Genomic DNA, 14,576 nt, shown 5'->3' on the forward strand with positions numbered 1-14,576 from the left:
TGCTGAGTAAGTGAAAAGCAACGGTAAAATATTCTGGATTTGTTTTTGAGCTATTAAAGGGACATGCAAGATGTAGAAAGCCCAAACCCAGTAACAGTCCATACTAACTGTGCTCTTCTGGGCGGTGGGGGAAACATTTTTCAGTTATGAGAAAAAAAAAAACAGGCTAAAAGAACATTTTGGGAAGTGAAAATCTCTTGTTCAAATACTATTGTTTTGGTTGCTTAAGGCATGATCTGGCTGAGCTTAAAATGGGCTCTACTGCACTTCAAAATACAAGCTGCAGGCTTTTGCATTGCAAAGGTGTGTTTGTAGTCTTGAGACAGTATTATGGAACAATAATGAATAAAGAATTTGATAACTTGCCATTTAAGGAGGTAAACCCCAGTTCTAAAGGTAGGAAACATGCTTCTTTGTTCTACATTCAAAGTGCTGATTTATAAGCAGTTGCAAATATTCAAACTAGGAAGCTGCACACAGAGGCCAAAAGAGGAAAACGTTATTGTGGGAAAACCAGTGGTATGACTCAGAGGTCACACAGACAAGCTGATCTTTTTGAAACATACTGCCATTCATTCTCTAAGGAAAACTTAATTTTCTCAGCAATTTGCAAAGACAAGGATTGAAAGATCTTTAAAAAAAAAAAAAGACTTCTCAGGACTGAAATTAGTTTTCTGTCGAATGTGCAGTGTAGGAATTCAGTCTCATGCTAGTCTACAAAATCTGAATAACATATGCACTATTTTCAACAAATCTTTACACATTCATCATATATTCCTTGAGCATAAATACCCAAATACTGATTTGTGTATGCATTTATCTTGCTATAAACTTTTTTTACCAGGCAAAAAAAATTGTAGTTAAAAAAATGTATACACAAATCAGCATTAGGGATGTTTTACCACATTTTTAAGATTTTTGCTATTATTCTGGAAGCATTTAATCTTCAAAGATGGATCTTTCTATGAAATTTGTCCTCACCCAGAGCATATCTGAAGTATTGTGAGGGAACACTTGGCTATCCCAGATGTCAGATCTTCCCCTCTATCAAAAGCTGTCACTCTTGGAAACATATGGTGCAAAAACCACAGGTACTTATGGGTTATTTATGAGTTACACAGTTTGCATGGTAGCTTAAACTGCTGGCAAAGCCAGGTTTGCCCTTGTATGCTGAACCAGAGCAGTCGGGGTGCTGGCCTGTCCTGGTACTGCTGCCCTGGAGGCAAAAGGAAAGCAGCCTGTCTGAAATGCTTGCAATTACAGAGTTAGTTTCACCAGAGGACTCCTGCCTGAGCTCTGAGACCTATTGTCAAAGATCAGTTAAACACTAAGTCAGGGTAAACTTCTAAAAGCATGGTTCAAAATAAAAAGAAGTTTCACTGACAACATTAGCCCTGGATGCATGTGCTAATCTTCCTTATATCCTTCAACATCTCCAGTCTGTTGCTGTTTAGAAACCCACAGGACTTCTCATCTATGCCAAAAGTAGGCTAAAACTACTGAATTCAAAATTAACAAGTCACTTGTTTCCTATTAGCTCATAAAATGTACCAGATGCTTTTTTTTTACATCCAAGCTGTGCAGTGCTGAGATCGCCCAAACACAGTTTTAGTTGACAGAGGAGAAAAGTGCATGAATAAACTCACAATGACACATAAACTGGCATGTGAAACTGGCCTGGAGCTCCCATTCCTCCATGATATAAAAGATTGGTGTTTAACCCAGAACTTTTAAGCACTCCCCTGAACAGTTCTACCACTCTGGGGTCTGTGAAGCACAAATTGGAAAAGGAGCAAGCAGCTGTCTTCAGTGGGATTCCCTCTGAAATTCCTGCCAACACCTTGGGAATTTACACTCTGTGGACAGCATCATTTCAAGGAAGGAATAGAGTCCAGTTCTCAGGATACAAAAGGTACAATGAAATTAACTTACACTTTAGGTTATTGCTAGACCTAGGGCGAATTCGCCCTAAAGATCCAGGCAGCAAAATTATATCATCCACATTAGTCAGATAGTTGCTTAAAAATTCAGTTCTTTCACAAGTTGTGTCTTCCATCCCTGCAGAAAGGAAATGCAAAATTAATCAACCCTGAAAATAAACACATTTTCCAGAACAGAAAAAAAAAAGGAGACTCCAAACACCTTATGTATTAATTCCTTTTGGATGACTAAACTTGGTCTTTACAGCCACCTAATTCCAACATAATACACTGGTGGGACTCAAACTAGGAGTGCCTATGCAAGAGAAATACCAGTCTAGGCATTGTAGGAACAGTCACCACATACAACATGTGTGCACTGATTCAACTCCAAATTAGACTCATGGAAAAATCAAAGTCTGTTTCTAGTTTAATGTACTACTTTGGGGATTATTTCTTTTTAAACAAATGATTTTAAGAGGAATAGCACACAAAAGGTACTGTCTGTTGGTGGTCTGTCCTAAGGCAGTCACAGATAAACAATTTTCTCTTGCAGATATTTGTGGTGGGGAAGAATGTACTGCCAGCCACAGGAGGTTCTCAGCACAGAACTGCCACCCTTGGAAATCCTTCCTGACCCTTACCCTCCTCTACCCACATCCAGAAATGAGGCATATGCCATTTTATTGTTGATGTAGCAGTTCATGTGAGACTGTCAGGAATAAAGACGTAAAAAAAAGAGGACCTTGGGTGGCATTGCTAAAAAAAGTTATGCAAACACAGGTTTTCCTTTAATAAAACTTTATCTTTGCTCATATTTACTATTTCATATATTGCAATGTTTATTCTAATGTTTGAAGGAATAAGACCTACCAAATAATATCTGTGCTGTGACGACATCTGACCATGAAATATCTTTTTACCTCCTTCCTCCATTATTTTGATTACTTTTCCGCCTAAGTGGGGCACAGTCTTATATTCCAGAGATATAAGAAAGATACTCCAGTCTTTCTTCTAATAGGATATTTTGACCTATTAATTGCCATGGAAATGCCTCAATCTAAAGTCCTATTCTTCTCATGTACCGGAAAACAAGGCTATTAAATTTTTCATTCCATAAAAACTGACAAGAAGATTACTCTAGGCAAATTATAGCCCTCCAATACATGCATGAAGAGCCACACTTGGATGTGATATCAGAAACACCAAGATTTGAAAAGCTCTGAGTAAAGAAGTAAATACCCAGATCACTGTTATGAAAGAGAAGTGTCCCTTGATGACAATTAACAGGTGAGCCGAGTGGCCAGTCCACACCAACTGGCTTTTTTGGGTAGAGTTAAACTACCAGAAAAAAATATCAGCACAAAAATACCTTAAATGGAACTTTGATTTAGGTTACCTATTTTATTTACAGCTACATTGCTTAAGCATTTATCTTCTCATAAATATTATGGTTTAAAATTTACCATGATCACCAACAAATATAACATTGACACATCGATGTAGTTTCAATTGTTTCAGTCCATCCATTAGTTGTCCTACTGTCTTATCAATCTCTCTCAAGGGATTCACCATCATCTGTATAAATATTCAGAAGGAAAAAAAAGTTAATTCTGTCATTGCAATGTTTCTACTTCTACAAATGGGGGCCCTTTGGCAAAACTCTGATGGGAAAATCATCCAGGTCAAGAGGCAAAGCCTTGGCTGAGCTGTTACTCCTACAATTATTGCACCATTTCCTTTTGTATATCCACACCGTGATTTCATTGTGAGAAAGCCTTGCTGAGATGCTGACAAGACAGCAGAAGGTCTTTATGGCTGATCCTAGGCCTCCCATGAACATGTGGACAGTTGGTAAAACAATGTGTAGATAGCAGAAAAACACGTGTGACTTTGGGGTTCAGTTCATTTCTTATAGATAGAAAGCAGTGCTTTTAAAAGAAAACAGCATTTCATGTGAACGGTTTAGACAAAAAATGGGCGCTAAATGAAACTTTAGACTTGGGATTCACATGCCAAGGCACTTAATGAAGTTCACTTCAAAGGACATCTGACACCAGGATGACAAGATGCATGTCACTTGAGTAGCACATGGGGCTCAGAGTGAGTGTTCTTCAGCTTCAAAGCCAAGAGTTTCCAACAGCTCAAATGACAGTTCTGGCAAAATTGTCAGCAGGCCCCAGAGGACACAGATACTGTACTGTGATTTCTTCATTAAAGTTTCTTTTTTATTAAAAAACAAAACAAAAATGAAACAAAACAAACAAACAAAAATCCAAAACCCACCAAAAAACTGAAAAAAGCAAGACACAGGACTACATTTTCAGCCTTAAGAAAATGAAACATTTTTTTTCCAGATGGCACAGAGAGGGGAAAAGTAAGATTTTAGGCAGAAGACTCATTTTGTTTTGATTTTGAGAAGAAAACATTTATTGTCACTATATGGCAGCTTCTTCCTCACTTGTCTGTTTGATTTGGCTGGTTCAAGTAGCCACAATAAAAAAATCCTTCCAATGACAAAGAGAATGATAAATTCTGGATGAGAAAAAAAAAAACAGATTTCAGCAGAATTTTCTAAGATAAACAGCATGTTAGTGTGACCCAGAAAGAGATGGTTCAGAAATTCTCCCTCTGTCTGAGACATTAAGGCAGAGATGTTAAATGACTCTGCTAGGTTATGAGACAGGAAATGTCACCTCCCATGTGGCACTATAAATACAGAGAAGGGACTTACAGGAGAAGGAATCACAGTGGGGAACAGGAGGAACAATTTCTGCAACATATGGAAGTGGTTCAGAAAAAGGGTGAAATTTTTGAATATTTTAATTGAGGAAAGCCTAAGTAGTCATTTAAGTTAAAACTTTGAAACCTTCAAGTTCAGAAAAGAAGAAAATTCTCTGTTTCACCATTCTTTCACTCTCCAATACAGGGAGTTTCTTCTACAAATGGAAATTCCATTTTTATGAAAGTCTATTTATATTGTGTCAATCATATAAGGAAAGACAATTTTACTCAGAATCCAAAACGTATTCAAGGAAGCTGGAAATCCAGACAGATTTCCTAGTAATATTTTCTTTTGTCAGCAAGCTTGAGTCTTCTTTTAAAAAATAATAATGATGATAAACAGCAACAATAATTCAAGGATTTCAAGTGATAGTTCTGTTTAGCTACCCTCTTCAGCAATCTGACCTCCTCTTATAGCTCCTCCCAGATGTAACTTTCAAAGATTTACTGAAAAACAAATAAAGCTGTTGCATAAACCCTTCTTCACCTATTATCAAGACTTTGGAAGACTGTACAGAACCATTTTATCTTTCAAGATACATGGATTTCTAGGATGATGCTACAATAAAGAGTTTTGTAGCATTGTGAAAGTGCTGGGTGTGGTACCTGAAACATAAAAAAAACCAGCTGGATTCTCTCACAAGTTTTCCCAATAGAGGAAGTCTGACTAGAAGGAAGGAAGAAAGAAAGAATCTTACTTTAATTTTTTTTTAATAATTGGTAGATCCATCCTATACAGCATTTCATTGCTGTCAAACAGCATCAAAAGATTAACTTGCAGATATGATGGCAACTATTACATAATAATAGGGAGGTTTTTTTCTGAAATAATGGTGTCAAATTTACACAGCTGACTTACAAGAAAAAGTTCTTTAGGGGTAAGTTTGGATGACCTTTTCATTCAGAGAAAGAAAGGCAAAAAAAGAGCAACATATGTTCACGTCACTGGGAATATTATTCCTACTCTATTTCATGTCGGAAGGGCAAATTGGAATGGATCACTTGGAATGGCAAATTACTGAGTAAGAGCAATATCATCCATAGTAGTTATTAGTTCTCCTCTCAAATAAATCTTAAAATGTTACAAGTTCTCTGGAAAATTCCTGGGGTTCTATATATGTGTGTGTTTTTTTGGTTTTTTTTTTGCATGCCCCTGCCTGCCATGTTTTTACACTTAAAAAATGTGTCTCAAAATAACTCTTTAAAGTTGAATTGTGCAACAAGTCAAAAAACATTCCCACAAAAAATCTCTTGAGAAGAATGTTTATAGCCTCTTGTAAGATACTGTGGAGTGTAAAGGCTTTTGCTTCTAGCTTAAAGGAGAAATATGTAGATTGTTAGTGCCAGGTGGATAAAGACAGTACACTAAGGAATACTCTTTTCATCCACTTGCACTTTTTCCTAATAAAGTAATTTCTATTTGATGTTCTCCTTGTGAAAACAGACTTACACACCACCTCTTGTAAATACACCATTCAGAAATCCTGCACGAAAAATTCCTTACCCTCCAATGTCACAAAAATGACTTTAAAATGTGTGTTTTTAAAACAAATGTTCTTTTCCTTTTAGATTTTATTAGTCACATTTTCAGGATATTTCCACAATCATGATGTTGTGGAAACATGACTAGATACAAAACCTCAAATAATCACCATGCTCCCATGAGATGGGAGTTATGGAGGCTACAACATATTGCAGAACTTGTGATAGTTCAGAAGGTTTAGCAGCAGTGCTAGTGTCTTCCCATATTTTTCCTCCAGCTGATGGCTGGGTTTTAAAAAATAAAGAGATTATAAAGATAACTTTCCTTAATGCAAACAGTCTGAAACAAGAAAAACACAGCTCCCAGAAGGCTTGGTCTGGCTTCGCTGCTCTCCTTTGGGTTGTTCAGTAAATTTATAAAAGTTTTGGCTGCAAAATTCCAACCTGAAGCATGGAGAGAACTCCCAAATTGAAAAAAAAATAAAGACAGCTTAGTGCCTAAAAAGAGGCACTTCCATCATAAATTTTTGGAACTTACTTTCTTCCGACGAGTTTCCGTAGAATATTGATCCACTCTATGTACTTTTCTTCTTTTCTTTGGAGCTGCAACTGGTCTTTCCTGTCTCCTCTTAGGAGGAAGCTTTCTCTTAGGTCTCTTAGGCGGAGTAAGAGGGGAGCCATAACTACTCTCCTGTACTGGCAGGGAGAGATGTCTGGACTCAGAAAAAAAGCCTGTCTCAACTCACATCAGATAGTAAAGCTACCTGTGCCAGATAATCCTGAAGCATAAATGCTATGGCCATATCAAATATTTAGGCTTTTGGACAATTTAGGATCTACCCCTTTTTAAGGAGGAATTCACCAAATTGTACTGAAAGCAGAACAGCGGTTACAAGAGCAGACAGCATAAAAGCAAATTAAATTGCTGCTTCTAAAGATAGATGGGGCTTCTGTGTTTGAAAAGACATTGTTATATAGGGGGTATTAGTTATCAAATATTAATCCATTAACATTACTGAGATTTAAGTTAATTTCAATTACAGCAAAATTCACTGCACACAACTTAATGAGTGTCCAGGGTAGAGTACTGGAGGAAATGCAATATTACACTTGAACAACAGTTCAGGTGTGACTATTAGAGGCTGTCCAGTCTCAATGACTTCTGCAAGGTTTCCCACACCAATGTTCTAGCAGAGTTAGTGAAATCAAGTACCCTCACCCATAGCACTAGCAGATACCACTACTGTTTGCCACACCATGCACCTCACTGAAATCACCAGAAACACATTTGCCACTATTTGGGGTCTGCAGATCAGAGCTATGCTGGTGAGACTCAGTTAGCATGGAGCTTCACATTAGCTGGGTGGGGCACATTAATGGCAGTGCATGAGAAATCTGTGCTGCTACCTGCCTTATTACCAGCTTTATGGGCATTTTGAGAATTTAATTTTCTAGCAGTTTCAGAGTGGCATCTCACTGAGTATTGGTATTGTTCCTAAATGCACAATTACCTAGGATAGACTTATGGAAGGAAAAATAAAAAACATAGAAGGAAAAAACCCCTAAGATTTAGCTAGAATAAACTACTATCCCATTAATCAACTTGCTTGTAATTTTAAACTGTCCCACCCTTGCTGACTGTCACACAACTTGCAGGCTCTTGGCACTACTTGAGATGGTGTAAGAAGAGCTGAGAGGTGACACCTACCAGGAGATAAACCACAATCTGCAATGGAGCACGTTGAGTGGGCTGAGGGATAGTTGGAGATTTTTGATGCTATTTAAGTTCTATGTACTTAGGCAGCTTCTCCCAGTTGTTGAGTTACAGAGCTCCATAAACAGGGAGGGGGAAGAAGGGGATGTTACCATCTGCCATGCTGTTTCAGTGCTTCCAACGCAAGCAGCTGGAAAGGAGATTCTAGTCCAGTCTCATTTGTCTTTCTCCAGAAAGGCATTTTAATAAAGCAGCACCAGAGTTTTCTGTTTCTAAAACGCTTCAAGCTTTGTGCAGTCCTGATGAGAGGAGCAGCAGGGAAAGGAAGGACTCTCATTTCACTGTCTCTGAATTGGCTCAGACAGAGCTCCACAATGCCAGAAACACGTGAGTGCGGGAGACCGCGGTCTGAACACTGAGGTGACTGTCTCAAGACAGCATGTTAGAGGAGCAGCAGAAACGGCTTAGCACTGCCAGATTTTGATGTATTTCAGAGCTCTTATGGTAGTATATTTCTAGAATATTTTATGTAAAAAAAAAAAAGTTAGCTAGGAAAAAAAAAAAGCCAAGTTCTTATTAACCAGCCAATTCTTAGTCTTGCTTGAGAAGAGTCAGAACAGAGTTATGGAGGAGGGAACTGAATCCCTCCCCGCTTACAGAAGGAAACTGTAACATCACAAGGGTAACCAGCCAGCCAAAGCTTTGCTTCTTGACCTGGATGGACCAACCTACCAGAGTTCAACTGCAGAAGCACAGAGGGAAAAAAAAAAAAAAGGCAGAAGTAAATCAAAAGCAAGCATATTATTTTATATCTCCCACTGCTCCTGGAAACATAATAGAACCCACTGAAACACCCCCTAAAATTTTTTTAAAGAAAAAAACCCATAAAACACTCCCACCCCAAAGCAAAGAAACCCAAACAAAACAAAAAATAACCCACCAAACCCCAAAACCTAGACAACCAACCCATTCAACCCATTTACACTGAAATTCATGTTAGTGGATATGTAAAGTTACATTTTTGGAGACTAGTTATAATATCAATTTCATTTCTATTAAAAACATTGGCAATTCACCAATAAATTTTAAGTGTATCTAAGTCCCTTTGCTTCTTGCTTTAAGACATTCTTCACATAGGCTGCTGTGCATGTGCTGGGAAGATCTAAGAGCCATCTGGATGCCATTAAACCTCTAAGATTTAAATTTATTTAACATAAATTTGGAACATTATTTAGTATAATAAACTCAAATAAAAATTCCCTTCATTCTAATAAAAATTTGGAGGTTTTCAAGGTAAATAGCTATTCCTCAAACTACTAATTGCAGAAAGAAAAATCAGCATAAAATATTCACTCTTCAAAAGAAGAAATAAGAAGCCAATTGTAAATATAACACAGAGTTGTTACAAGCTTGCTTTCAAACTTTATTGTTTGGTTGATCTGCCTTTGCATGAAGAAAAAGTGGTCAGTAATACTCCAAATGTCTAACTGCTGCCAGCTGTATACAAGAAAAAAATTATTTCACAGGGAAGTCATGCTCTTGGTATCAAGGAATTAGCTAGAGGGGATCCTTTTGAGGACTTTCTTCCAGATGATGTAAATTTCACAGCTTCTAAGTACTGAAACCAGTGTTAAAGAGAAACAATATAAAATGCTTCCTCTAGCTCTTCTATCCCAAAACCAGGCCCCTAGCAAAGCTCAGCATCTGTGTACTTACACAGCTGTATTCATTTACTCAAGTTTCCATTCACAAAGTTTGGTCCACTGTTTGAACTGCAAACCCATACATGCTCTTCTGCTAACTCATCTGTTCTCAATTTGCTAAAAATCAATTTCATGGTCTCGTGCTTAATACAAATGACATGAAAACTATCTGTTTTCAAAACTCTCATAAGCTATTAATTCCCACTTATCAAGAGCCGAAGCTTTGCCTTGCAATTAGAGATCAACCTTCAGGTAACCATCCACAAGAGCCCCCCTACAGGAAGAGCCTTTGGCGGCTTTTTGCTTTTATAATGACTTTTCCTATTATGAACACTTTGCTACACTTCACTTTTTAGACTCATAATTAACCTGAAACTAGATTGCCACATTGGATGCTAAGCAGATTTGTTAAACACCACAATTGAAAGAACATTTACAATGCCATCATCTTAATATTCCCCTTTTAAGTCCATGGAAAAAGCTCCATCATTCTGTTCAGAAGGAAGTGGCTGTATCCAGATAAATAAAATTAAAGTTTTCAATCATAAGGCACATATAGTAATTGTAACATTTCACTACGAGGAACTATAAAGCATTATTAAGAACTACATCATTAAATCAGAGAGCTCTCATTGCCAGTACCTTGCCTGACTGAATCAAACACAACTCTGGAGCCAAATGACAACATGGACACATATCCATGTCTGTCAATTTAGCAAGTGTTGGCAGACCTTAACCCCTGCTTACCCAGAAAAAGGACTGCTTCTATCTATCCAAATGGTGCTTCAGTGCTGAGTTGGAATCATTCCTCACACCCACTGCTTTAGGACCATGGCTCAAACTGCTCCAACAGGGCTGCTACTCACAGCAACTTCATAACCTCTGCAAACTGCTTAAAGAGCCCAAATAACTCAACTATACTACAAAATATGAATGCTGCTTCTCTTTGCTCTCTTCTACTGCCAAGAACAACCAACAGATGTACACCAAACAAATAAGAAACTACTGCTGGGTACCTGGCTGCTCAAGGAGATTGGCATTGCCTTCCAGGGGACAGGCATCTGATACACTCCCCACTTTTTGAAAATTGCACACATTTGTTTACCCTTTGAAAATCTTATATATAAACTCCTGCAGTCTTGTGATGGGAATCTGCAGGCATGCATTTGCACTGAAACTAGGGGACCTTTGCAAGATGTCAGACATCACTGGAAATGCCAGATCCCAGCCACTCAAAGCAGGATATTTGGGTAGAGCATTTAATTTCCCTCCCCACATATCCCAGACAAGTGCATTATCCCTAAGTTCTTGTCACCTGGACAGTGTTATTAGGGGAAACAATACCCATCAGTCCCAGCCAGCTACACAAAGTCAAACAAGAGGTTAAGGTACTGCAGTGTGTTGGACATAATTTTTCATTAAAATGCCTTATGGAGTTTTAAAAGTTTTTCCAAACTCAACAGTATGGTCCTGAGGGAACATTATTGGAAAAGCTTTCTGAACCCCTGTGGGGCCTATATGAAACTGGAACTAGCAGCTTTTTACATTTCCTGACAGACTGGAATTATTACTTTGGCTACTTCTGGCTGTCAGCTTTAAAGAAAGCTTTTTTCTTCTCACATTTTATCTCAATATTATCTGTATTATATTTTAATTACTTTTCAGAAGGATAAACTGTTAGAGGAAAGTTAAATTATATTGTTGCACACAAATACACTCCTGTCTTCACCAAATAAATCTTTCCATTTGCATTATTGTATCACACCAAGAAATATCTTCCTGAAAGGCAGAGGCAGCTCCTTCTCCCAGAAGTGAATTTTACATGATAAATATTTTAGAAGATAACTTTGTTTTCTCTGGCAGAGGGGAAGCATACTGCAGAAACAGGTGAAAAAAAAACTTGCTAAAAATGTTACTCCTGAGCAGCATCAATATTTTTGGGAGAAAAAAAAAGTGTTAGAGACACCTGCTTTTTCTGTATTAAAAAAAAATCTGTGCCAACCTCTGAGTTGAAAGGACCATATCTGTGGCCAGCAGCATCTGGTTGCTCAGAGTAGAAGGCATAAACATAAGGCCTGAAAGAAAGAAAGGTCTTGTTCAGGTTAGCTTTCCTTTGACAACACCACAAAAACACAGGCTAGCCAGGTCAAGTCAAACCAAGTCAGCTTTCCAATGAGACTTGGCTCTATGGAAAAAGAACTGTTTCTCAGTCATAAAATCCTACAATTATTTAGCAGTTCCCTGTTTTCATGCCATGATTAGTTGTTTTGCAGCTCTATTAAACCCAAGACTACATGCAAGGAGGCACATGGGGTACCATCTGAGGACACATGCTCATTCCAAATCTTGTAGGAGAAATCCCAACAGCAGCTTGCCTAAGCCTTGCAGCAGCATGTAGAAACTTGTGCAGTAAAACCCACTCATAATTAAAATCTTAACACTTTCCTAAAGCTCAGTGTCCAGTTCCACAACTGCCATTGCCTGTAAGGTTGTTAAACAATATTTGGCTCAGGAGGATAAGAACAATGCAAGTTAATCCATGTAATTACATGCTTCTTGATAAGAAATACATTATTATCATACATTTATTTGGAAGAATCAAACTGCTGATGGTTAAAAGCTGATATGAAAAAATCTCAAAAAGCCCAAACCAACAAACCAAAAAACCCCCAAATCACAAAGAACTCACACTAAACACAAAAGACAAACAAATCCTTAAATCAGTGATGGCTTGTAAAGACAACCGTAAGTTTCAGAATTAAATTTTTGCTTGCTCTTCCAGCTACTTATAAAGAGAAGACAAACTAGCAGGTACCCAACAGCAGATAACAAGTGAATTACCTTTCATTGTCTGGAAGGGTTAACCACTGAAGTATTGTTAATATTCTCCGCTCATGGGGGATGACACTGGACCACAAAATACAAAGATATATCTTGTAATCATAGAATACAAAAAGCATCAACAAAATGCTTGCTATGAGCTGAATTTAATATTAATATAATGTATCATAAAAGCATAATTTGCTTTTAGCAGGCTGTATCTTCTTTGTTGCTTAATACTGATTCTTAATTTGCAAGCAGAATCACATCAGACCTCCTGAATGTTTGCATACTCCAAAAGAAAGATAATTGAAAGTTCTCAAATGCAGTCAGAACTCAGAGCAGTAAATCTCCCCCTTCAAGCAGAAGTGAATAAAAGATCCATTCTGGTGGCTTTAACCCAGATGAACCTTTTTGTATGCTGGCATGGGTCAAACCCACTATATTGCTCACATCAGTAAAGGTTAAAAAAAACCCCATCCTGCTCTGGTAGTACTCCTTTTTCCTGTTTCCAGACACTGGAAAAATTTCATTGCCTTAACAGTAGCCACTGGTAAGGGCTAGGCTGGTGTGAATCAGAACAGAGCCATCTGAAACACCAGGCCAGCAGCACAGGGACCTGAACCCTGACAGCTTCTCACTCAGCAGGACAGACCTATCTCACTTTACTGATTGTACAGTGGTTGCCATTCTCACTTGGCTGCTGAGGCCAAGTTCATGCTATGAGAATAACTAACCCTAGAAACTGTTAAAGTTCCAAATATCCTATCTTAGGAAAGCTCTGCAGGTCAGTGACCACAAAGTCATTTTAATACAATGGCACAGTCAGTCCAGAATCCATTAGCTCAATAGCAGAATCCCAAGGCAGGAATCAGACACCACCATGAGTCACCATAATGAACTGAATTCATCACTCTTTGGAAACCTCTGGCAAGAGAAATAGAAATGGCAGCAGCTATTTGCAAATACCTTCATTTTTAATGCCTTGTAGACAAACAGTAGTCCTCAGTCTCCAAATACACTGAGAACTTTGGGTTGTAAAAAACCATAAAAATGAGAATTTATTCTAAAATTTGTAACTAAGGCAAAATTTTAAACTGGAATATTAATTTTGGATACTGTCTAACTTTTATGTTTTTATTACTTGTGCAATATGAAAAAAAGAAAATCCATTAGTTCAATTAAATAATTTCTGACTAAAATATTTTGAATATTCTGTTTTCCTGAAAAAGTCTGCCTGAAAATTCTCCCAAAAATATTCTGTGTACCAAATGAAATAATACAGTGTTAAGACATATAACCTGTCCTGAGCCACATTTTTTACATTTTGTATCCCCAAGCATGCATTGGCCAGGTGTTTATGTAGACTGTGTAGCTATAGTTTAGTTTGTAGAGCACCACAGTGGAGCTCTGTCAGATTTCATTTTGCAAGCCTAAACCTATCATCAGCTTGTGGTGTGTTTTATTATTCCCTCTACATGCTTTATGATATTTAGAACAGTAAACCATATTATTTCTGAAGGAATCACAAAAAAAAAGTCAAATCCCCTTATTACTTCAGTCCTGTAGCTGAAACATTCTTCGCTCCTGCAATCCTGCCAGAAGCTGTAATGGAAATACTGATCTACATTAATTCCTCAAAAATTATAAAAATTCATTCATTTTTGGTTGTAAATATACATTTCAGTGGGAATAAGGGAAAATGAGTTGAAATCATTGAACAAGAGAACAAAGAGATCCTCAAGGCTGTCTCCTAGAAAAGAGAAATTTGGTATCTTGCTCAAAGGACAGACTGTATTGTAAAATGAATGAATCAGACCTTTAAGTAAATTAGACTAGTGATGTCAATTAATATAAGAGGACAATAAGAGTCTTCCACACTCAGAGGACTAAGAAACATTGGTAGCAATACTAAGGAAGCAAAAAAAACACACTTTGAAATGAAAGACATTTTTCACATAGGCACACATCTTTTCTTTAGGCAACTCTTATAAGTCAGTGCATGAATCTAAAGCAGCAAACAGTAGCATCAGCTTTAGTTATCAGAAACATTGCACAAATAAAGGGTTACAGATAAAGTTTCCAACCTACCAAATTATTAGAGAAAGAAAAACAACTTAATAACTACTTATATTGAATTAATTCTGAATTATT

At 37.5% G+C, this 14,576-nt stretch overlaps 1 protein-coding gene across 1 annotated transcript in view; it reads right to left on the minus strand.

Annotated features, from left to right (window-relative positions):
- ENPP2 (ectonucleotide pyrophosphatase/phosphodiesterase 2) overlaps nt 1-14,576 on the minus strand; it is a 72,026-nt gene that overhangs the window by 19,034 nt on the left and 38,416 nt on the right. Inside the window, 4 exon segments of the mRNA XM_059865977.1 lie at nt 1,933-2,058; nt 3,386-3,497; nt 11,605-11,677; nt 12,444-12,509. Coding sequence (XP_059721960.1) covers nt 1,933-2,058; nt 3,386-3,497; nt 11,605-11,677; nt 12,444-12,509 — 377 coding nt within the window.

Source organism: Haemorhous mexicanus, chromosome 1 (assembly GCF_027477595.1).
Source record: "Haemorhous mexicanus isolate bHaeMex1 chromosome 1, bHaeMex1.pri, whole genome shotgun sequence".
NCBI lineage: Eukaryota > Metazoa > Chordata > Aves > Passeriformes > Fringillidae > Haemorhous > Haemorhous mexicanus.